The following is a 25,341-nucleotide window of genomic DNA, read 5'->3' on the forward strand; positions in this document are numbered from 1 at the left end:
GGGTGTCATTGAATTGGCCAGGCTGGGCTTCTCCTGTCTCATCCTTCCAGAGTACTGGGATTACGGATAGATGCCACCATGCCCAGCTGGATTCCACCAGCCCATGGACAAAAGGACTATGAATCACTGCTGAGGGTTCTTATCTACAAAAGATGTCCCACTTTTCTCCAGTTTCTCCTGTCTGTATACTTTATATCTGCATAGGGAAATCGCTTCGCCGACTCAGGCAGTCACTGCAGTGGTTTATTCCCGCAGAAGAGGCCAGGTTGTAAACAGAGGGCTGGCCAACTTTTGCCTATTGTGTTTATTGTTGAATAAGTTAAAAAATTGACAACTGCTTTCTACCAGGAATTACCTGTGCAAGACACTGCCTCTTTGCCAAACTCCAGATACATTTATTACCAAGTACAGAAGAAAACAACATGCTATTTCATTGCAGTAAAGAAACTTTGAAAGTTCAGGGCCACTGACCTGCTGAAGAAAAATCAGCTGAGAGTTGCTTAATGATAACTTACAGCCAGCTAAATGTGGAAGAGTTTTTCCTTTAAGAAACTGAAGATGTGCAACTCATCTATGTTTAGATTTAGAAATCAGAATTATAAAATACTGCTCAGTAAGCAGGAAGTTAATAGGCCTGCAGTCTAATTCCCTTTGGACTTCAGCCACATCATCTGAGAGCTGTGAAGTTGGACCACTCTGGACCTTTGTTGAATTGCTCATATGGCACAGTGCTTTGGTGTTAATGCTAAGCAGTAATAAACAGTCAGTTGCAACTCAATATTGCCTGTATCACAAGGATGTTGAAATCCATTAAATCGCAGTGCCTCCTTAGTTGGATCTATGGGAGAAGTTTCTTTCAGATCTCAGTGGCAGGGAAGGTCATGCGTCCAGAGCAACAGACACTGTGATCTTAGAACTAATGGCCTCCCTTTTTGCTTTGTTGGTTAAGTTTAGGCAAAATTGGGACTCACTGTTAACTGTTTTGGAGCACTTAATGTGGTTTCTGTACAGTAGCTTTCCAGAGCTTTTGTGTTCCATGAATCTTGATTTTTCCTAATGTAATCTACATTAATCATTTGTGTTTATATCAGCTGCCTCAGACATACATACCCAGGTCCAGAATGGTGCCTGTTAAACAAGGCCAGGGAGAGAAATAAAGAGGTCGAGGGAGAATGGGTTGGGACAGGGAAGGAAAATCAGAAGTGAGGAGGAAAGGAGACAGTGATGTGTGGGGTTGGCAGTGGGCACTTTAATGGGACAATGCCCACTGCCGTTTGAATCTGATACTAACTTCTTGTTCTGCTGCTAACCTGCTCGCTCCCTAAACCTTTAGACCGACTGTGCTCTGAGGGGTGATTTGAGACACCCACCTTGGGAACGTCCGTGAGGATAGCAGCTTAGTGCAGGACAGAGTCGTGCATCCCATGTTAGTGGAAAGCACTAAGTTCCTCATTTGTCTACCTAATCTAAAGGGGTAGGCCTCAGCCAGACATTTGTTCGGGCCTTGCTGATGTGGGATTTGCAGAAGGTGGGACACTGGCCTCAGTTTCTGGTGCTGATGGGATGTGAGTGAGTGAGTGAGCTCCTTCCGAAGCCGCAATGTGGGGGTGAGGACCGAGCAGACACAGACGTGGCCTGGGCGTGCGCTGATGTCGGTGAGGGTCGTGACACAACCACAGAGCCTCAGGACTACACTCTTCTCAAACCTCTTTGTTCCCTTGCAGAAACACTTTATGAATAAAATGTTCAGTAGGTTGAATTTTTTTAAAAAACATTTATCCTCTATCAGAAAGCCCTATAATGAATCAGAAAATAATATTTTAAAATCATTTCTTCTATTAGGACTTACTTAGTATGTCCTGTATTTTAGGGAATCACTTTCTGTTAAAATATATGCATTTCTGTCTATTCACTTGGAAAGGATTTCATCTGTGTTCATTCTAGATTTAAAATTTTTACAGTGTTCTGTAAAAGATAGCTAATAAATGTTTGGGTTGTGGAGTAGAAGTGTGTCTTTGTAGAACCCAGTGTTTTGGTTTGTTTTTGGTACCGAGGATTGAACTCGGGACCTTGTGCTTGCAAGGCAGGCGCCAGAACCACTGAACTAAGTCCTGGGCCCCAGTGTTTTTTTTTAAATCCACATTTTTGGAACACCTTGGATTTGAACATTGCACGTTAGCAAGGCAGCAGGGAGCATCTGCAGATGGTGACCCCATAGTGAGCTGAAAGCAAACAGCGGAGGAGGACTTTCCCAGCCGGCATCCTGAGCAGTTTCTCAGCCAAATACCAAAAACTGCCAGGAACTCAGGACAAATAACATCTCGTATGAATAGAAGTCCTAGCCAGCAGCAGCCAGGATTATTTTATGCCTCCTCCCCAGGTTCCGTGGTGCAGCACATCTTTTCTTTCACCCATTGTGGCCCCTACGACCCCCACTGTCTCCACCCTAACCATGAGGAGCCCTCGTGACTTGACAACCAGCAAACAGGAACTTTACTATGTGCCGGGTGCTTGGTTTTCAAATGCCTAACCTTGTTATATTTAGGGGGGGGTTGGTAAAGGTGGCCAGGTGACAAAGGAAGAAACTGCTTTTAATAACTTGGCTGGAAGATCAACATCCTAGCAGTGTGACTTGAATTTTGTTCTGCATCATATCCTTTCCCTTGTCCTCCTTGAAGTTTTCGGCTTCTATTTCAAATGGATGGAATTAAATCACTTAGTTGCCAAGTATCTCTTAGGCCCTGCCGGGTGCCGGGCTGTCTCCTACGCTTCAGGAGCCACAGCAGCGGCCTGGATGGACACATTCACCATCCTTGAGGAAGTGACGGGATTCCTCGTGCTGTTTCTGCCTCTTAGCCTGAGTTCCTGCACGCACAGGCTCCCAGGGTTCCCGATCCCTAGTGGCCAACATGACTTGAGCCGGCTGCTGCAGTGTTGCATCTCGACCCAGCCCTGGGGTGGGTGTGCAGGAGGCGTGTGGAGTGGCTCTTTCTAGTCCTCTCTCCATATCGTCCTCCCCAAAGGATGTGAAGTGGCTTTTGATAATTCTGGGCTCCACAGAACAATCTGCAGGTGTTTAATTAATATATCCACACCTCCTGACAATTCCTGTGTGTTTTGTAGTTTCAGGGTTTTTTTTTCAGTTCTCAAGTGAACTTCTCATTTTCCTTTATACAAAGGATTTAAATTGCCTTGTACTTTCACATCCTCACATCCTGGTTAGATTGTTGCCTTTCTTTTAAAGGCCTCATGAGCTTTTCTGCTAATATGCTTTCCCCCTTCCGGATTGATTTCACTGTTACTACTTTAGGAGTCTTGCCGCATGCTATTATTTTTTTTAACTGTGCACTAAAACTAGGCAGTGCCTTCTAAACTGGTTACTTTTTGGAAAATTAGCGAACTTTAAATGCCCTATTATTTGGTAGACTGTAAAGATATGGCCGGGCCCAGTGGCACAGGCCTGTAATCCCAGCAATCAGGAGGCTGAGGCAGGAGAACCACAAGTTTGAGGCCAACCTGGGTTACATAACAAGACTGTCCCAACACCAACCAACCAACAAACAATAGGTACAGAGTGTCAGAGTTCTAATCTCTTGTTCATCCGCATTAATTAGCTGTGGTTTTACTACCATTCAGTCCAGTTGGATTTGTGCCTCTGTTGGCAGCAGCATCATCTGGATTAATTCGGGGCACTCTCTCCTGTGTTACGTAGGAGTCAGCTCCTCAGGGCTCCTGCTAAGCCGAGAGTCCCGGAGCATAGGTTTGGAATGCCTGCCCTCACAAACCGCTAGCCTTCCTATTGAAGGGTTTTTAAAGAAGAAATAACTTCAGGTCTGCCGAGGTGCCCGTGTAACATTTTGCCTCCCAAGTGCTGTTGCTTGTTTGAGCTGCGTCTGTAAATGATTTTTCTGGACATGTCTAAGACTTATTTGTGTATAGTGTAAAACAAAGACCAAAGAGAAGAAATAGGAGTCCAAAAAGTCACCCAAGTGAAGAGCGTCCAAGAAGGGTTGCTGATTTCCATTTCTGGTGCTTAGGCGCATAGACTTGGAGAGTTTTTAAAAAGTGGAGTACAGCAGTATTTTCTAAGGCTAAATTTAGCTGTTGCTTTGGAAAATCGGAGTGGCACAGCTTGTGCCTTATCTGCTCCTGGTCCTTACCCTTTCCTTTGCACTTGGACATCTTAAATGGCTTGCCGGGGAGGAGCAGCTTAATGGACCGTAGTGGAACTGTTTATTCTGGGAAGGAATTAAGTGACTTCATTTTCCCTGTCTTTCTGAGCCTCCTAAAAAATTTAGGAGATTTCCTAAGCAGCAGTAACAGTTCCCCACAGAAATAGTCCGAGTCATGCCGCCGCCTGCTTCATCAGCCCTCCCTGCCAGGGCAGCCAAGGGCTGTAAATGGAGTGAGATGGCCTCTCGGTCAGTCCAGATAGCAACAGGAGGTCATGTGCACTTGAGCTACAAATAACGCGTTTTAAAATAGCAGATGGTATTTGATGATTGCTCCTTCATTCATTTACCTGCCAAGGCCGAACTTTGTCTTCTACTCTGGCTCCAGGACCTGGGTGGCTCAGCTCACCATTGTAACAATGAGGGCTTGCTTGGCAGACACTGTGCGTTAGCCCGATTGCGGGCGTCCAAGGCCACATTCTGGGGATGTTCTGGAAAATGCTTTTGTTGTTGTTGTTGTTGTTGTTGAATACAATTAAAATGTCACGTCAGCACTTCAGCTGGACCTGAGGACTCGTTAGGCACTTCATTACTAGTTGGGGTGCTGCCGTCCTGAAGGTGTGCTGCCGATAATGATCATTTGTATTCCACAGAAAAGGCGCCTAAAAGTTAGGGATTGGTATCATTAAGTTGAAGCTCAATGGTTAAAGAAAAGTAGCACCACCAGGAAGTTCCAGTTGGTGCCTGTGACCAAGCCAGCTGTTCAGTATCACTCCACAATTTCCTTACCTGAGCCGAAATGGAATGGAGCCAGCCGAGTGAACCAACTTCTCAGAGAGCTTTCTCACCTGCGATCCAGCCAGCTCCATTGTGTTTTGACCGTCTGGGCCACCAGCTGTCTCTACTGGGACAGGTGCTGGAACTTGGGGTTGGCGCACCAGCCACCTGGGTCCACCTTGGACCATGGACTGCAGAGCTTGCTGAGTCCTTGGTCCATCAACAAGTGAGCTGATCAGTCAGTTGGCCTCCTGACGTCTAAGCTAGACAATAGCATTCCTTGCTGTGAGCACTCGGTCTGTTCACGATGCCAGGATAAAAACGAGGTCCCTGCTTTCACAAAGCCCACAGTCTAGCCGTAGTCAGGACACAGTGGCTATGTGTGTATTGGCGAAATGCCATTAAGACTGTCTTAGTTACTTCTCTCCCATTGCTGAGACAAAATACCCAACACCCAAAGTTAAAGGGGGAAAGGTTATTTAGCTCACAGTTTGTAGAGGTTTCAGTCCATAATCGGCTGCTCCAAGGCATAGTGGTGTGGCAGAGGGGCAACAGTTCCTGGCAGCAGAAGACAGCCAAGCAACAAGAGACCTTCACCGAGTCTTCCTGCCTCTTATCCCATCCAGACTACCGGGGTTAGGGCCGTGCCAAGTGTGGTAGTTTAGTAATCACATGCCCTTAGACCTAGCATCACACCTCCAGATTCAGCCACCTCCGGAAAGGACAGCCCACCTCATCTGCATGAGGCCTTGGGGAGGGGGACATTAAATACAATCCGTAACAAAGAGGGCAAGACATAGGATAACTGGGCAGAGTGGAAAGAAAAACACTTTAGCATCCAACCTGGGTGTAGCTCTCCTGTCTGGATACTTACAAGTAGTGGGGCTTGGGGTAATTAACATTTTCCAAGCCTCTACTTTCTCCTCTGTAAGAGAGAATCTTTCTTTGTGTTGTTTTGAAGATCAGAAATAACGTATGGAGAGTGCCTGGCTTACCACCGACACTCAGTAGCTGGTGTTAATAATACTAGTGAAGTGATGTTTGTGAAATTCACCGAGGACGGGAAAGGTCAGCATTAGTAAAGGCCCTGAGGCATGGAAAATTCCTGATGGGTTTGGAGAACAGTGAACTGGAGAAACCTCCCCTGAAAAGTAGTTCCTTGCCGAAAAGTAGTTCCTTGCCGAAAAGTAGTTCCTTGAGAACATTCCATGCCACACCTGAGTTTATATTTTATAGGTCCAAGGAGAAGACCTTAGCTCTTTAAACTGAGTTATCTGATGTAAGGTTGGAAACAGCCCCATGTTGTGTTGCCCAGCACGGCCATAAGAATCAGTTCCGTTTTAATTAAAGCAAGGTGTGCAGAATCTAGAGAAAGTGGGGTACAGCTGGGTGCTGAAAGCCCGCAGAATCTGGCTCGTGGCTGGTTTCTTGGCTCACTTTCTCACAGCAGATGCCCAAACACTGGGATTCTCCACTTTGACAGCAGTAAATCCCACCCTTTCTAAACTTAGAGCATACTGTGGGTGTCTTCTTGAAATTTTCTTTGGCTTTAAAACATTGGTATTGCTTAGGAATTTTAAACATTTAAGTGATATTAATTTAGGACATTTAAAAAATCTTTTGAGAATCAGGAATCCCTGTCAAAGAACTAAAAAATGCCCACCTGACTGTTCTGTGGCGCTTTTCATAACAGCCCTAAAGGAGAGGCGGGAGACAGGAGTGGGAGTGCCTGCCCCTAACCCTTCATTGACTCTTGGGCTGGTGACTGGTTAGGAAATATTTTCATCTTCTAGATTTTTGTTAAAATTTCATCTGGAAATCAAGTCTGAGCTAAAGAATTTTTGATACTTAAAGCTATCGAGGTTATGAGCATATTTCTTTCTTACGTTTTCTGGTATTGCTGGAAACTAAGAACTGGAGTATGCCGAGGCATTTAGATATACTACTCTACCCTGTACCTGTCCTTTTAAGATCCAGGTGTGAGCCTGGGCATGGTGGCACATGCCTGTAGTTTCCAGCACTCTGGGAGGCTGAGGCAAGAGTTTGTGCTCAGCGTGGGCAACTTAGCAAGATCCTGTCTCAAAAAAAGTGTGTGGCGGACTGGGGATGTCGCTTAGTGCAAAGGTCCTAGGTTTAATCCCCAGTCAGTACCAAAAAAACACCAAACTTAAAACGGAAATTAGGCCTATAATTTTCTGTAGCTTAATGCATCAATAAGATTTATTTATAGCATTTCCCATATTGGCTTACTATGTTTAGGGAACACACTGTTTCTTTTCATTATCCTTTTTTTTTCTATGTTTAAATTGCCCCCATGGGCCAGGGATTTAGCTCAGTGGTTCCGCTGCCTGCCTTGCAATGGCAAGGTCCGGAGTTCGATCACCAGTACCAAAAAATAAAAATAAATAAATAAATAGATTGCCCCCAGGAGCCTAGAATAAATGCTGCAGTGCTGTATTATGGACTCGTGTTTAATATATACAAACGGATATGGAAATAACCACAGATATGTGTGCATACATGGCTCAGTATGCATACACATATTTCTGGCTCTGTTCACCGAGAAGATCTAAAAACAGTGGTCCCCTCAGCAAGAAGCACCCCCAGCACCCAGATCTTGGTTCCCAAATAACATCCTAGTAAAAGGAGCCAGGAGTCCACTCCTCAGGGAAATTGGGGTGGGAGAAATAAAAGGAGCATCTACAGCAAGCCCCTCTTCACATGTGCCAGAAAGTGAGGAGGCGCTCAGGAAAGAAGAGGATGCAGGCTTGTCAGAGGAGCGGAGAAATGGCCTTTCAGAGCTCCTGATGGCCGGAGCTGGAGCAGCTTGAGCAATATGTGGAATGACGTGGTGTTAGGGGATGACTCAGTGCTAACTGTGATTGACTGGCCGAACAGAGAAGGACAAATCCTGCTTCTGGAGGACTCCGGGTGAATAGGCAGGTGTTTCCCCACCTGTGAGATGGGGCTTCATTTCCCTCCCTGTGACTATGGGCTGGACTGAGTAATTTGTCTCCAAAAAACAGAAGAGGAAAATGGTAACTTCACACAGAGAAATGCAGCAGACGCCACCTAAACAACCCCCAGCCCCAGCACATCTCACGCCCTCCGGTATTGTGTGACGAGCATGGACACCACTCTGTGGGACCTTCCTGAAATCCCGCTGCCCTAGTCCCAGCACTGGAAAATGTCAGGCAAACCTAAGTTGAGGAGCATCCACAAAACACCCGACCAGTGCTCTTCACAACTTTTGAGGTCATGAAAAATAAAGAAGGACGGAAAGACTGTCACGAGTCAGAGAAGGCAGAGGTGACCTAAAAGCTCAGTGCAGTGCATTCAGGGTCTTAGCCTGGAACAGCACAAGTGTGTTTATGGAAGAAATTGTGCAATCAGATTCCAGTCTTTAATTTAGTTAACAGTGGTGATATAATAATGCACCCCTCCCTGTACTGGGGATCTAACCCAGGGAGATCTGCCACTGAGCTACATCCCCCACTATGTGTTTATTTTGAGATGGAGCCCTGCTAAGTTGCCCAGGTGAGACTTGAACTTGTGATTCTCCTGCCTTAGTGTCCCTCAGGGCTGGAAATACAGGGACATGCCACCACACCTGCCTTGTTTCTCAGTACTTGACAAAGGAGTCTTGGTTATACAAGAGGTTACTATTAGAGGAAATTGGGCAAAAGGTATATGGTAACTGTTTTTTTTGCTACTTATCTATAAATCTAAAATTATTCAAAAATTTTAATTTTAAAAATGCCCCCATAGGTGTGGCTGGGTGGAAGGTTCTGGTGTAATAATACCTGGGACCTAAGAGAGTCTTAACATTTAAAAAGATTTCACATATTAATTTATTTCAGCCTTACAGACAAGATGGATACTAATGTCCCCAACTTCACAGATAAGAAAATTGAAGTGCAAGGTGGGCATTGTGTTTCCAAAGTCACACAGCAACAGGAGCAAACCTAAGCTCTTGTCTCTGCTTCCATGTTTGTAACCACTCTGTCATAGCTGTCTGGTCTAGACATGCTGCTTGCCTAGAAAGGGGTGCAGGTAGGAGAGGCTTATGGAGAAAGTTTTGAATGCAAGTGAGCCAGAAGCCATCAGAATCACCTGCTTTTTGTCTGGGGTTCAGGTACACATGTGCACCTGAGGTAGGGAGGCACACCTGCATGGTGGCTGAAAGTACCTGCCCTCATTCCCTGAAGCCGTGCCCATCATCTGACTGCTCTGGAGAAACACAAGGGCACAGACAGACACCTGGGAATGCATCCCATGAGTCATTTCACAGAGGACAGCACGAGGAGGCCAGATGCAGAGATGGTTGTGGGCACCGCAGTGCCAGTGAGTGCTGAGTTGCTGCGTGCTTAAGAAGAAAAGATGGACCCAGTTCCTGTGGCAGAGTTGCCGAGGACAGCCCGGCAGGCCTCACACGAGGCAGTGTCTTCTGTGTCCAGGTCAGGGAAGGCTCTAGATCACCTCCTTTACCAGGCAGAAGTCATTTTCCCACCATGATGGCAGGGCAGAGACCTCGAACACGGTGATCCTGGAAGTGTGGCCCTGACCAGCAACCAGCAGCAGCAGCCGCCCAGAGAACTGGTTAGAAATGCAGCTTCTGGGTCAGAAACACAGGCAGTGGAGTCAAAAACTCGGTCTGTTTTTAGGAGCCCTCCTAAAGTTTGAGATCACTGGTTTTTAGCCCATTTTCTGTTAGAACAAAATTCATTTGTCCGTCAGTATCCACAGGGAACCAGATCCAGGACCCCCAAGGGATGCCAGAGCCAGAGATACTCCCGTCCCCCGTGTAAAGCAGCACAGTCTTTGTCCAGAACTCACGCACGTTCTTCTGTGTGCTCTGAATCGTCTCAGGGCTTTATTCACAGTGCTCAATGCAGTGTCTGTGTTACGTAAGCCATTGTTAGGTTTAGGGGATGATGAAAAGAACAGTGTTTGGGCATGTTCAGTATGAATGCAATTTTCTTTCAAAAGAATGTTTTCTGCCTATGGTTGGTTAAATCCGAGGATGCAGAACCAACCCATGACATGGATAAGGAGACCCAGCTGTATGTGAGACCTGGTGTTTCATAAAGAATAATTATCATCTATTTGGCTCGTGGTTCTGGAGGCTGAGGAATCTGAGAGCTTGGCACCAGCACCCGCTCTGCATCTGATGACAGCTGTGCTGCATTGAAATAAAGCAGAGGGCATCGCCTGGGGCCACCCGGCAGGTGTGCTAGTGCCATTCTTCTTCCCTCCTCTGACGAAGCCACTGGTGCCATCGTGGGACCCACCCCCACCATCTCCCGAAAGCCTCACCTCCCAATGCCATCGGCCTGTGCACTCTGGAATTATGCTTCAAGCACAGGACACATTTGGGGGGCACCTTCAAACCACGGTAGCTGGTCCCTGGAACAGTCACCGGGGTGAGCAGAAGCTGCTGATCTAGGGCAGCACGTGGCCTGCAGCAGGGGCGCACGCAGTGGATGGCGCTCGAGGACCAGGGGCTGGCCAGGCTCACCCAGAGGTACACCCTGGAAGCAAGAAGGTGTTATTCCAACCTTGCCTCACGGTGCTTTTGATCGGGAGTTACCATGAGACTGATCCCGGGGCTGAAGGGGTGGAGAACCTCAACCAGAATGAGAACTGGTTACTTTCTTGGCAGGCAAAGCTTTCTGTTGTGGCTTTGCTTTTGCTGTGTTCTGCTTGTCCCTGCCCCCAAAAGTTTATCCTGTCCCCGGGGTGGGGAGAGGGGCTGGCTTGTAGCTCAGTGCAGTTCTGAGTGTGGTGTTCGCAGTGTAACCTCCTCCGGTACCGAAGCTGCAGGGCCGCAGCCTTTTTTGTGTGCTCAGGAATGTCCCGTCACTTTTCCTCTTGAGGCGTGGATGTCCTTGTGAGTTGGTGAACTTTTTGTTTCTTACATCTAGAGCTGTGCTGGCGAACCTGTGGCACTCATGCAGTGGCCAGCTGTTGTTGAAAGCTCTGAAAGGTTCACCATCACAGATCTAGCGGCTCCTGCTAGGTGGCACCAGTGTGTACATAGTCTGCTTACATTTCCATCTTCTTGGGCAAAAGGCTGAAGGGGGTGGGTGTCCATCTCCGGACAACTTGTTTGTCATCCTCTCCTGTTCAGGAGGACAAACGCGTCACCAGAGCAACTCTGTGTGCAGCTCCGTGTCTGCCCACAGGGCCCTTAGGGAAGACAGAGGCAGTAACTTGCTGCTGCAGAGATGGATGCAACCTAAAACTTCTGGATAAGGACCGAGGTTAGGGCCAGAATGGCCGGCTTTCTTTGCTGGGCCCTCTGGAGCCTTTTCCAGCCTTTTACCAGCTCTGGGTCTCAGGTGCTCCCAGAAACAGGCACTGCTGGCTTTCTTGCTTTTCCAGAGACCAGTTCAGTCTTAAGGACGTCCGACTCGCAGTCCCTCAAAGCTGAGTCAACCTCGGCTTTGTTTGAAGCATCATGATTAAGAGCAGGGTGGGACCAGCAGCACAAATTCACCGGTGTGGGGCCAGCAGCACAAGACGCTCGCCCCTCAGTGACTTCCCTTTGAGATCGGTTCCTTACTTCGGTTGTCACTCCTGTCCCTTCTGGAATTGAGAGGCTCTGAGATGCTGTTGTGCATAGTACAACTTTGTTAAGGGCCAGTAACTGGTCCTGAGTGTCCTGGCAAAGTGCTGCTTAGAGCAGCTTTTAGTAACGTGAAGGCGCTCAGCACACGGCCGGCCACAGGGGACGTACTGGGAGCAGAAGCTGCAACCTCAGTGCTGACACTGAGTCCTCCTGTGGTCCTGGTGACTGGGTGTGTTGACCCGGCGGTGCAGGGTCAGGCTTGGTGCCATGGTGTCAGGAGGGTCTGTCTGCTACATCTGTGCTCGGCCGGGCATAGCTCTGCAGGGTCACAGCTCCGTAGGGGACAGGCAGGCTATCTGGAGAGTGGGCAGGCACTGTCCAGCTGACCACGCCCCGGAGAGCGTGATCAGTGCCTTCTGGCCCGCTGCTGCCGTGGGATGTTAGTCTTGACCACCGCACTCCACTGTGCAGCCAGACAAGTGCAGTGGGTACCGACCTCCGTAGGAAGCTGCCAGAGTGTGGGCCTGCAGAAGACAGAGCCGGCCAGTGGCTGGGCAGACGCAGACTTTGTCCATGCCATCTCAAGGGGATGCATTGGGCTCTCTGCCTAGGCCCCAGTGCCCGGATGTCTGGCCTGGTGCCGTGCAGAACGAGCAGAAGTCAGATGTGGCCCACAAAGACAGCGCTCACACTGCTCTGCGCTGAGCCCTGACGAGCTGCTTCTGCTTTGGCTGGCTTCACATGGAGGCCTGCGCCTGCGGGATTCTGGGTGCCCAGAGGAGAGGGACCTGCCGTGAGGCCGCCAGTGCCACCCTGGAGCCCCCTGTGCTTTCCGCTAGCAGCCTCTGGTCAGGCCTTCCCCAGCAGGATGTGTTCCAGGTTACCAACCAGCTGCTGATTACTACCCAGACACACATGGCCTGTTCTCATCTGTATATGTGAAATTGGAGCAAAGATATTCTTGTTCACTTCAAAAGGGAAAGAAAAAGAAGGATTTTTTGCTAGTGTTGTTCCTGGAAATGAGTATCGGGATTCCTGAAAAACAGTCTTCCTCTTGATTTGTGGTTTAGCAAAGTCAGGTCAGTCAGATCCTGAGTTAGTACCGAGGATTTGCCCAGGAATGGGGTCTCCTCTGTGCTAAGCGAAGCCCTGGAGAGGGAGGATGCCGTCTTCCTGGGCGCCGCACGCCTCTCCCTTCCCGTTGTCCTGGGGAAGTTGAGCTCCGGCGCCTCAGGCCTCAGTGGTCCCGCTGTTCCTGGTGTGGTCTGAACAGCCCGTGCCCGCTGTGTGTGGCTGGCAGGGGAGGGCACTGGCGCGGGCATCCTTTGGGGGTCAGCGCCGCCCGAGGCCTTGCGACTCGCGCCAGGATGGCAAGGGTCTTGGGGTGCTCCTCTGTCACTCAGATGCTTGTGCTTTGCAGATGGTGCTGCGCGTGGCAGTGGGAGATCTGTACCGTCCCCCAGGTCAGTCTGCTCCTAGACTCGGCTTGTTGCCTGCAGACGGTGAGGCCAGCATGTTTCCCTGGGTCACACGTGTTCTGAGCGCATGCACAGGGCGAGCCGGGTCACTCTCGCGCTCGTGAGGCAGGTGCAGTTGGTGGCCCTGGTGAGGGCCGGGCAGCGGTGGCTCCAGAGGTGGTGCGGTTACTGTCCGGCGGTGCCAGGTCCCACCCACCTCTCCAGCTCTGTCCCTCTCCCTGTGGCGCAGCCCCTGGCCCCTCCTCGGAGTCCTGCCTGGGGCCTCTGCTCGTGCTGTTCCCTTCCCAGTGCCTGGCACATCTGTGCCGTCTCATCGTCCACGTTGAGCATTACCTTTCCCAACTTGGGCAGAGTCTCCTCCCTCCAAGTGCTGCTTTCACATTCCCTGCCGTTTTTCCTGTTCACTGTGGAGGAGCTGGTGCTTCGTTCATTAAAGTCCGTTGAGTGATACAGGGGCTGATGATTTTGATCATGGTTTGGGCTCAGTTATCGCACACATGGGGCAGCCCAAGTCTAACGTGTGTGTGTGTACTTGTGTGTGTGCCCATCTGGGTACCAACTCCGTGGTACAGAATCACACTCTTGAGTTACGATCCTCCTTCCAGCAGTTGTGTCCCATTGTCTTTTCTCATATGGAGCTGAAGCCCCCATTGGTGTTGGCCTGTGACTGAGACCCGTGGGAGAAGGAATGTGTAAGGGTCGTGGGCAGTTAATGAACAGTTCCTAAAATGCAGCACAAGAGCTAGAGCCTGGATCAGGAGAGAAGTGATTTGTTTTTATATAAACCCAGTGTTTGCATAAAACAGATAATACTTTTAAAATAACCTCTTCCTTGCCTGAACGATCACCTTCTTCCGCTGCCGTGCATGAAACTGTATTTATCTCATGTGCTCACTGCAGTGCCCCCACTACCCGGTCTCTTAAAGGTTTCTGTTGGGGAATCCGACCCAGAGAAGGAGTGGCAGGCACGCAAAAGCAGGATCTTTGACACAAAGTGATCTTGTGTTCCTTCAGCCAGGCACTGCTCCTTCGCTGAGGACTGCTGTCGATGCCCCGTCGTGTTGGGGGTGCGGGGCTCCTCGTCCTGCGGGGAAGCCTGGCCGGGACCGTGCTCCGGGATCTGGTGACATCACTGCCAGTCTCTTGGATGCCAGTGCCACCAGCTGGGGCAGGCCACAGGTCTCACCTCACTGCTGCCCTGCTGTGCCCTAGATAACCAGTTCAGGATGTCCATCCTGGAACGGCTGGAGCAGATGGAGAGGAGGATGGCGGAGATGACGGGCTCCCAGCAGCACAAGCAGGCCAGTGGAGGCAGCGGGAGTGGAGGCGGTGGCGGCGTCAGTGGGAACGGAGGAAGCCAAGCTCAGGTGCGTCGTGCCCAGAGCCTCTTGTGTGCTTGTGTTTTATTCTTCCATGGCCCAGCTGGTCCCAAGTCCTCTGCTGCTGCTGCTGTCACCCCTGGATGAAGTCCACGCACTTTACAGTGCCATGCTCTAAGGGTTGGACCGTGTGAGGGGAAAGCCTCAGGATGCGGGGCTTCTCCACTGTGTACACCCTAAGCCCTAGATCTGATTGATCTCAGAATTCACCGCAACTGCCTGGTGGGAAGGGAGGACACCCAGTTAGAAAGAGGCCAAGTGGCAGCTGAATCTGCCAGGGCTCAGAATTAAACTGGAGCCTTTTTGTTTTGCATTTTGTGTCTTATCCCTGTCTTAAGGATAAATATAAACCATAACTGAATTCAGTAATCCAAGAAGATCAGTATGAAAAGGGCCTGAGAAGCGGTCCATGGAATCATTGTTTGGCGTAGAGCAGTACCTTGAGCACCTTTCATGTGCATTTATTCATAAACAGCATGGAGAATGTTCTATTGCCTAGCATAGGGAAATTACCAAGTACTGTTTTAGTACCATTGGTCTGGAAACTTCTATACACATTTTGTTTAGGAGCTTCGTTCTGGGAATGTCTCCTAGGCAGAAACTGTCAAGAGACTCTAGTGATAAAGGGCCTGGTAGGAGGCCGGGGATTTAGCTCAGTGGTTTTGCTGCCTGCTGTGCAAGCGCAAGGACCTGAGTTCGATCCCCGTACCAAAAAAGAAAGGGTCTGGTAGTATTTCTTTCTTCTACTACTTAGTCATTACCTGAAGACCTTAAATAATCTCCTTCTTCATCAAGATAAACAAATTCCTTTGTCTACTTCTCTTTTTTTAAAAAATGGCACTGGGAATGGACCCAAGCACCTCAGGCATACTAAGGAAGTGCTCTACCATTAAGCTAAATTATCAGTCCCTTTTTACAAATTTTTATTTTGAGGCAGAGTCTTGAGACGTTGCCTGGCCTGGAACTTGCTTGATCCTCCTGCCTCAGCCACCTAAGTAGCTGGGATGATGGGTCTGGCCTCCGCTCACCCCCTGGTTTACTAGGGGTTGAACCCCAAGCCTTACGCCTGCTAGGCAAGGGCTCTACTGCTGAGCTAAGCTACATCCCCAGCCCCAGTAATTCCCTTTTTAAGCAAATGTTTTTTGTTTTATGATTCTTATAAATATCAAGTGTTAATAATATTTTCTTTTTCTTTTTGATACCAGGGCTCGAACTCAGATCCTTGCACTTGCGCGGCAGGCAGAGAAACCACTGAGCTAAATCCCCAGCCCTGTTAATAATATTTTCAATAACAGTCATGGGTGAAAACAAAGCATAGTGTTCCAACCCCAAGAATCCTCTGTTCTCAAATTTTCTTATTTTTCTGTCTTCAGAAATAAACAGTAAAGACTCGGGACACAGTAAATTATTGTTAAGTTAAGCTTCTTTTTCATGTAATAATCCTAAGTTCTGTAGAAAAAATAATCATCATTTAATTCACCACATGGCCAAAATAAGAGGTTTCCATAAAATCCTTTGTCCTTTACCTACAGAAGTTGCACAAAGAGAGTGGTATATAAAGTCATTTTAAAGCTCAATTCTTGGGCAGCTGGCCTGTTACACTCTGACCTCATAGTAACTGCTATTGAACACAGCGTCAACTTAAGCCGGTGTCAGTAAATATCCATATCCGCTGAATATGAGAGACGCGGCTGCATTTTGCATAATGCAAAATCCCCTCTTTGCTCGCCGCCTGGGGATTTTCATGCACGCAGACGTGTGTCTCTGGTGTGTACAGAGCAGCTCTCCCTGACCTGCCCCACCACGGCCAGTCTGCTGTGTGTTGGGGTTGCCCAGCCGTACTCGTCTAGGATTTTCTACTGCTCTGATGAGGATGGCATTATATCCATCATCTGTCTTTAGTTTTGGAGGCATTTTTTTCCAAATTTGAAAATAACAAGCAACGAAGAACAACAGTATCTTTGTAGTAATTTAACTATATAGAATTTATTGCCAGAGAAAACACAACACCAGAGATGCAAATTAGAATAGACATGCCGTTTATTTGGGAGAATATTAAACAGAAAACTGCTATCACAGAGGCTCGAATAAGCCACTGAAGTTGCTAACTTTTTGTTTTTCTTCCTTTACAACTGATTCACAGAAAGAGAACCATGTGGTTAAAATTAGTGAATTTCTCTTTCTTAGGTGCCTTTATTGTTATTATTAATGCTCAAATCTCAAGACCTCTCATTCTTCCCCAGTATCTGTAAAAATGAAAATTGTTATTAGATACTTTGAAGCATTTCTTTAGGGAAGAAAACACCCACATGTAAGTGACTTAACTTTCTTTCAGAAGTACAAGAAAGTCACATGTCCACATGCGCTAGATGGAAGCAGTAATCTATTGTTTGCTTCCACAGGGAGGCCGGACCCTTTTTCTTTTCTCTTAGCAATATACACTTTCCCCAAGACAGTCAGCGTGATAGTCACAGCCCTAGCCTAGTGCCAGCTGTCAAGCAGGCACTGGTGCTTTGAGGTTATAGGAAGTCGCCTTGTACCAGAGCTCAGAGAAGTGCTGTGGAGGTGGGACTGGGCTATTCCATTCTCTGCCTAGCGGCAGGTCTTCGTTCTCAGGGTTTTATGTTTTCCGTCTGGAGTTGCTAATCAGTCATAAAGCGTCTGTGTCTGCTCTGTCAGAGTGCTGGCATGGTGGAGGGCCTGTGTTCCAGCGGTAATGTGGGCTTTCTCACGACAGTGCGCCTCTGGGCCTGGGACCTTGGGGAGCTGCTTCGAGAGTCGCGTGGTCATCGTGTGTGAGAAGATGATGAGCCGAGCCTGCTGGGCAAAGTCCAAGCATCTGATCCACTCGAAGACTTTCCGGGGGATGACCCTCTTACACCTGGCTGCTGCCCAGGGCTATGCCACCCTGATCCAGACCCTCATCAAGTGGCGGTAAGGCCGGGCCTTAACGACTGCTCATCTTTGCTCATCAGCATACACTTTCTAGAGTGTTTCCAGGCAGGGAGAGAAATCCAGCCATTCAGTATGCTTTGCAGGCTTCGAGCAAAGGGCTTTCTCCAGGACAGTTTCCAAAGGATCTTAATGAATCCATGCCCCACCCAGAACCACTGCCTGCAGGCCTAAATAAATGTTGGATTGTTTAATTTCCTTTGGGCTCCTAGCCAGATGGAAAGTCTGAACTACCTTGGGAATCTGAAACTCTATTTCTTTACATCAGGGAGGTTAGATGCCCCATTTGGCTTCATCTTTGAAGGATAATAATAGTCTGGTGTTTTCTTTGAGCGTGGGCTGGTTGTGAGACTTCTGGCTCTCTCCATTGCAGCACAAAGCACGCGGATAGCATTGACTTGGAGCTGGAGGTCGACCCCTTGAATGTGGACCACTTCTCCTGCACGCCTCTGGTAAGGAGGGGGCTCCTTTATGCTGCTAACCATTTCTCCAATCTGGCATAGGGATATTAGATCCCCGAGGAATCTGAGAATGTTACTGAAAGATGGGTTGTAAACTGCTTTTTTACAATAAATTTGTTTCCCAAACCATGAACTGCTTTGTTACAATAAATTTAGTTGTTTCCCAAACCAAACTCTGTAATGAAGTGTTAAAGCATAAACTTCCTCAAAATCTTCCTACCAATGCACTGAAAGCCTTATTATTGGGAGTTTACAGACATGTGTTGGAAGGATGAATCTTAGAGTGTTAGGTAACGGGATCTTAGAATGTTACTTAAAAGATGAGTGGACTTAACCATTTCGCAGATTGACTCTGCAGTGAAGTATTAAACAAGCCCACAGTCACCCTTACTGATGCAGGGCGTTTACCCACAGTACTTTGTAACGCTGATGTGTAATTTCGCACAAGGACCGGTTCGGCACTTGGCCACAGTGGCAGAGGTAAACTGCACTTCCGGCCTCTCACTGACAAAGCTGTCCTCACCTTCCGGTTTCAGATGTGGGCGTGCGCCCTGGGGCACTTGGAAGCTGCTGTGGTACTGTACAAGTGGGACCGCCGGGCCATCTCCATCCCTGACTCCCTGGGCAGGCTGCCCTTGGGAATCGCCCGCTCAAGGGGCCATGTGAAATTAGCAGAGTGTCTGGAGCACCTGCAGAGAGACGAGCAGGTCCAACTGGGGCAGAACCCCAGGGCCCACGGTCCCCTGAGCCAGGAGCCAGGTACAGACAGCTGGATGGCCCAGTGGCACAGCGAAGCCATGAGCTCTCCAGAGATCCCCAAAGGCGTCACCGTTATTGCAAGTACCAATCCAGGTAAAAACCAAGCACGACCGCGTCCCAGACCTCGGCAGCTCTCCCATTTGCTTTCCTGCACCTGCCCTAGGAAAGGCCATCAGAGATTCACATTTGTTATTTTTTTTATGTTTCTGATTTTCTTTTTAAAATGCCTACTGCTCCCTCCCCCTCCAAAAACATAGAATGTAGCAAAAATTCTATGTTCATGCAAGAAATACACCTTCTCAGAGGAGGATTATCTGAGTATGATACATGTTACTGGGGAATATTTGAGCATTAAGTTCCAGCTTGGCGCTTGCATCTCTCAGGCATAGAGAAAGTGTTAATTCTTTAGGATTCCTACTTTTATCTCCTATCCTGACTGTCCTTTCTACTGTACTTTTCAGAGCTGAGAAGACCTCGGTCTGAACCCTCTAATTACTACAGCAGTGAGAGCCACAAAGATTATCCAGCTCCCAAAAAGCATAAATTGAACCCTGAGTACTTCCAGGCGAGGCAGGAGAAGCTGCTTTCCACTGCACTGAGTCTGGAACAGCCAAATATCAGGAAGCAGAGCCCTAGTTCTAAGCAGGCTGTCCCCGAGACAATCAGCCCCAGTGAAGGAGTGAGGGACTACAGCCGGGAGACCTCCCCTCCCACTCCAGAGACTGCAGCCTTCCACGCCTCTGGATCTCAGCCCGTAGTAAAGTGGAATTCCAAAGATCTTTACATTGGTGTGTCTACAGTACAGGTGACTGGAACTCCGAAGGGGACCAGTGTAGTAAAGGACACAGCACCTTCTCAGGTGCGCCCGCGGGAACCAATGAGTGTCCTGATGATGGCTAACAGAGAGGTGGTGAATACAGAGCTGGGGTCCTACCGTGATAGTGCAGAGAACGAGGAGTGTGCGCAGCCCATGGATGACATTCAGGTGAGCCCCAGCGAGTGAGGCCCAGAGGCCGGAACCTCGAGTCCCCGTGGTCCGAAGGTCTCGGCATTTTCTCCCTGCAAAGGCCCAGCAGTCTGCTCTTCCCCGGGGGGATGTTGTCATCTCTTCTTTGCTTGGCCCGCATTTTCCTCCTGCAGATCAGGTGCTGGGACTCGGTCCTGAGCACCAGGCCCCAGGTCTAAGCAGAGCCCTCTTCCTTGGCACCAGCCCCACACTCACTCATGACCCTGCAAGAAGTCACCCGATTCCTCCTTGTATCCACCATGACAGCGTCATTGTCCCTAGTACTAGTTAAAATAGCACCTAGGCCCTAAAACTAGCTAATAAGAAAGCTGGTGGACAGAATTTGAATTAACTAAATGACCTTGGCATAGCCGTCATCTAGCCATTGCAGACTCTTACGATGTGCAGTGAGATATCCCTAACACTGGTCCTTGACTGACGTGACAAAAAAATGCAGAAAATACAGGGTCCATTAGGGCACTGAACTTCTCATAGATTAATCGAAGATGTGCTGAGGTAAACTTGAGATTAGGCAATTCAGCAGAGCCCGTTAATTAAGACAGACTGGGGAGGAGCTGGGGATTTAGCTCAGTGGTTACGCCGCCTGTCTCGAAAGCGCAAGGACCCGAGTTCAATCCCCAGTACCCCAAAAAAAAAAAAAGACAGACTGGGGAGACTCAGAGGGGCAGCTCTCCTCCAACTTCCAAAGGGGCTTCCTCTCCCCAGCTCCCCCTTGACACAACCAACCCGAAACAAATGTAAAAGGAAAAAACCTTCTAGAAGTTCTACAGGAGACTCACGCCTGTAGAGGTGAAGCAACCAGAGGGAGGGGTGCGGAGGAGACCCCACCCCCACCCTGCTCCACCACTGGACCTGGGCAGTCTGATCACTGGGCCACACCCGTGCCTGTGTCCGGGGCACACTTCCTGCCACCCTCTGCTGTGTGGCACAGGACAAGGCGCATGCATGCTTCCCAGTGTGCACCCGTTGGTGGCCGGGAGGCTGTCCTTGTGACCTACCCACTGCTGCAGTCACGGGAGGCTCACCAAGCTGGACAGATGGCGTTGGTGACAACGGGCTGGCACATTTCTCCAGTAAAGGACCAGATAGTGAATTGTTTTGGGCTCTGTGGGCCGTACTGACTTTGTTAAAACTATTTTTACCCTAATACCACAAAACCACTAAACAGTATTAAATGAATGAGCACGGCTGCATCCAGTAAAACTTTATTTACACAAGCAGGCTGCTGAATTCAGCCTGGCATCGTTTGCTGGGCCCTGCTGTAGACAGCTCCTCATGGAACTCATACCAGATGTCAGTGCTAAGCAGTCTAGAACAGTGTTTATAAATATCAACAGAATAAGAGAGCAGATTGTATTGTATTGGAAACCAGCAGCTCAGAAGAGGGGAGCAGAGCTGAGTGTCTGGGACAGTGCTGTCCAGCAGAGCCTCCTGCTGGGATGGAAATGTGCCCAGCTCAGTGCCCACCCTGGCGGCCACTAGCAGGGTCTTCAGCATTTGGAGCGCAGCTAGTGGGACTCGGAATAAATTTATGATCATACTTAAGTTTAATTAATTTAAGTTTAAATAGCTGTGGGACAGTACAGTTTTATGACAGTTGACCTTCACTGAAGGAGAATTGATGCCAGAAATAGAAAATAAAGACAACAATAAAACCTATTTCACATTTTCACCAAGTCTCAAGAGCATACTATTGTGCTAAGTGATGAGTACATGGCTATGAAAAATCCAGCAGTCTGAAGAGATATTTTACCAAATGAAAAAATAACAATTAAAAGTAATGAAATGATCCAAGAAATGTCAAGACAGAGTTCACAGAGGCATGAACAGCCAAGCCAGTGGCACCAGTACGGCATTGTCATGGTTGCTAGTGTAGCTGTATGCAAAGGCCAGTGGTTAGGAAGGGATTCTTTTTTTTTGGTGCCTGGGATCGAACTCGGATCCTTGCACTTGCGCAGCAGGCAGCGAAACCACTGAGCTAAATCACCGGCCCAATGAAGGGATTCTTTACATGTTTAATGTTTAAACAGTCTAGAACTAAAATGCTACATTATTGTAACAAAAAGGGGGAGATGGGAAAATAAAGACAGTCAAAATGTATTAAAGTAGCTCTCATTCATGGAAGACCATAGATTTTGTTCCACTTGTGATGTGGATATATAGGTACAGACTGAAATATGCTTGTTAGGAATGTCCAGTTAATAGTATAAAAACAGGCCACAGATTTTCTAAGTCACTGAAGGAAACAAAAGAAAGTTTGACTCATTTGGTCCAGGGATGAGAAAAGGAAAAGCTACAAAACTAGCAAGCAGAAAACATACTGTAGGGTTGTTTTCAAATGTGGTAGACTCTTCCACATTTTGGTAAGTGACAATTCCATGAAAAGTCAGATTCTTGGAATTGACTAAAAAGAGCAAAATGTATGCTGCTTGTAAGAAATACAACTAAAATGAAAATAAAGTTAATGAAAGACAAAATGATGAGTAAGCTCTTTCATACAAAACAAAAAGAAGGCTAGGGTGGCGCTCTGGAGGCCCTGAGCGGGATCCCAGTGCAAAAAAGAAGGAAACACAAAGGTAAAAAGTACAGCTCAGTTGGTGGTAGTGGGTCACACCTGCAATCCCAGCTACTCAGGAGGCTGAGGCAGAAGTATGGCAAGTTCAAGCCCAGCCTAGGTAACTTAGCAAGATCCTGAATCAAAATTTAAGAAAATGAGAAGGGCTGGGGGGCGTGCAGCTCAGTGCTCCTTGGGCTGAATCCCTGGTGCCACAAAAGAACTACAAACAGGCAAATAGTGAAGAAATATACATATGTATAATTTTCAAAAAGATCTGACAGGAGCTGTTGCATGCCTCGCAACATAACGTCTAAACATGAAGCAAAGACTAGAAAATACAAAGAAAGGAGGAGCCGTAGAGTGAGATGCTGAATCTCAGAATTTGCCAGATCAAGTCAACAGGAAAAGAAATCTGAATGGTACAGTTAGAAAGCTTGATATAGAGACATTTAATACCATGGCTAATATATGATTACTTACGACTCTACAGATACAGTTTGTGCTATTAACAGACATTTTATATATACATACATATAGGTAGGTAAAAAAATCATTTTTTCTGGATACCCAACACACATTTCAGAAAATTGCTCATATACTAGGACACACAGAGAATTTGAAAAAAAACCCAAACTTATAAAGCTGTCTTTTCTAACCACAATCCAAGAAATTTTGAAGGAAATATTATTTTCAAGGTCCAGTTGCTTAGGATATTATTATAAAGTCATTTAAATTTCATTGCTTTTTGCAGCCATCACAAAAGATTTCAGCTACTTGGTATCCCAGCTCTCTCATATTAAGATGTTAGGATGTTGATGTGTGTTCACAAAATAGAGAAGGATGGGACTATAGAGTAGTGACTTTCAGGCTTCAGAAATTCCACTTTGCTTTTAATAAAAATTTGAGTAAGCCGGACCAGGGATTTAGCTTAGTGGTTCCAGTGCCTGCCTCAAAAGTCCAAGGACCCAAGTTTGATCCCCCGGTACCAAAAAAAAAAAAAAATTGAGTAAGCCTGTATGTGCTGTCAACTTAGGAGGCTGAGGCAGGAGGATCTCTCAAGCCCAGGATTTCAAGACCAGACTGAGCAACACAACCAAGATCCTATCTCAAAAAAAAGAAAACTAACAAAAGAATGTGAGTGCTTTCATGGAAGAGGAATAAAAGCAGAGCTTACTTAGCGTTGTTTGAGTTACAAATCAAGAGGGCCAATAGTAGATGAAAAGTTGGAGTATTTTTTTCTTTTTCCTGTTTATTACAAAAAGTAACTCTTGTTCTTGGATGAAAATTTGAAAATTATCCAAGATAAGGATTTTTATATGGAGGTGTGATTTTTGTACCATGAAATTCAGTACCCATCTGCAGTACGCAGCGTCATGAACTTGAGCACGTTTACACGAGCTGTGCCAGGGCCCTTGTCCGGACACTCCTGCCACCTCCTGAGTTCCCGGCCGGCCCCTTTGCAGTCTACTCCACCTGCAGCAGCCACGGATCCGACCTCATCCCTCAGGTTTAATTTTTTCTAGAAAGTTCATATAATGGAGTCCAGTGTAGTCTCCCCTGTCTGGCTTCTTTTTAGCACTTTTTTGAGGTGCATTCATGGTGCGGGAGAAGCATTTTGCCCCCTTAAATTAGGGCTCCTTTCAGAACATTGTCACTTTCCTTAAAAACTTAAATGGCTGTTTTTCAATTACCATTTTCAAGAAGTATGCAAGGGGGCCGGGGATTTAGCTCAGTGGTTTTGCCACCTGCTGTGCAAGTGCAAGGACCCGAGTTCAATCCCCGGTACCAAAAAAAAAAAAAGTATGCAAGGAAACTTTTAAAAAATTGAGCCCATATATCTAATCCTGATTTTTTTTTAAAAAAACCCTTCCTATCAGCTTTGAAGATTCCTAATTATATGTTAGGGATATTTGGGGTGCAAATGCCAGCAGCTTAATGGTGCGGGTTTAATTTAAAAAATTCTTTTCATGTAACAAAAAAGTCCAGCAGTACAGTTGCTCTGTGATAGCATCAGGGACCTGGGGTTTGGGGTTTGTCTTCCTAGGTTTCTCTTTTGTGGCTGTCCTCTCCACGCACACTGCTTTGTGTTAAAGCTGCTCAGGGCCGGCTGAGTGTAAGGCAGGAAGCAAAGCGGAAGGGGGCGTGTTGGTGCAGAGGCTTTGCCCAGCACCCCCGGCAGGTCCTTGCATGGTCTCCTGTCTGGAAGTGGGCTGCACACCACCCCTCAAGTGCACTCGGTGGGGGCGGGGGACTTAAGGTTATCCTAGAGTGCCTGTGGGGTCCACATGTCACTGCTGGCTGTGAGACTAGGGTTCCCCGGCGAAGCAGAAGGGGATGGGTGGACATCACCAGGCAGCTAGCTGATGGTGTCACCACATCCGGATCCCTGCTTGCTTTGGTACTGTGCAGGTGTAGTGCAGGTGTGGCTGGTGCAGCTCAGAGTGGAGCAGGTGGAAGTCAGGAGTTCTGTAAGATGCAACCAAAGGTTTTGGTCGAACCATAATTTGAAGATAATCAGGTCTCGATCTCAGCATATTTGGGTGAATCATGTAATAACCTTAAAATGCCATGTGAGTGCCCTGCATGGAGGTATAAACCCTGCATCCCCCTATTTCCTCTCTAGGCCAGGGGGTAGAGTAGCTAACTTTGAAGGCACCTTTCTCACCCGAGTGAGTGTTCTGTGAACTTCTGTTTCAAGGTGAACATGATGACCCTGGCGGAACACATTATCGAGGCCATACCTGACCGGATCAAGCAGGAAAGCTTTGTGCCCATGGAGTCTCCAGCACTGGAAAGAACAGACCCTGCTGCTGTCAGCAGTACAATGAGCTGGCTGGCCAGTTACTTAGCGGATGCGGATCGTCTGCCGAATGCTGCCCAGATCAGGTGGGAAGATTAGGGGTAGCTGCCAGGATAGATGCCTGAATTGAGCAGGAGGCGGGGGAGGCCAGGCGTACGGATGTGTGCTGTGGAGTGCAATGCTTACCAAGGAAGGAAGAAGGCTTTAGGGCGTGTTCCACTGCCGCTGTCCAGGCCTGGCTGTGTCTCACAGCTGCCATTCATTGTCTCCCTGGATGAAAGCATACGAGATAAGATGTCATAATGATGGATCCAGATGGAGTTTCATGGGGGCAGGGTGGTGTGCTTTCTGGGTTTGGTATTTAGCATAGTACAAAGCTCCTGATAGGGGCTCAGTGTGAACTTGATT

General features: G+C 47.8%; 1 protein-coding gene across 18 annotated transcripts in view; it reads left to right on the plus strand.

Annotated features, from left to right (window-relative positions):
- The window catches only part of Camta1 (calmodulin binding transcription activator 1), a 777,226-nt gene that overhangs the window by 732,018 nt on the left and 19,867 nt on the right, over positions 1-25,341 (plus strand). For 11 of the 18 annotated variants that reach the window (XM_021243596.2, XM_021243595.2, XM_021243599.2 and 8 more), the window contains 6 exons: positions 14,211-14,365; positions 17,115-17,311; positions 17,703-17,781; positions 18,327-18,642; positions 19,011-19,534; positions 24,832-25,019. In XM_021243596.2, coding sequence (XP_021099255.1) covers positions 14,211-14,365; positions 17,115-17,311; positions 17,703-17,781; positions 18,327-18,642; positions 19,011-19,534; positions 24,832-25,019 — 1,459 coding nt within the window. The remainder of the gene's footprint in view (positions 1-14,210; positions 14,366-17,114; positions 17,312-17,702; positions 17,782-18,326; positions 18,643-19,010; positions 19,535-24,831; positions 25,020-25,341) is intronic. The other 7 variants (XM_021243605.2, XM_021243604.2, XM_021243607.2 and 4 more) reach the window with 1 other exon arrangement.

Source organism: Heterocephalus glaber, unplaced genomic scaffold, assembly GCF_053883595.1.
Source record: "Heterocephalus glaber isolate CG9 unplaced genomic scaffold, H.glaber_assembly_v1.0 deba00001447, whole genome shotgun sequence".
In the NCBI taxonomy this organism is placed as follows: domain Eukaryota; kingdom Metazoa; phylum Chordata; class Mammalia; order Rodentia; family Bathyergidae; genus Heterocephalus; species Heterocephalus glaber.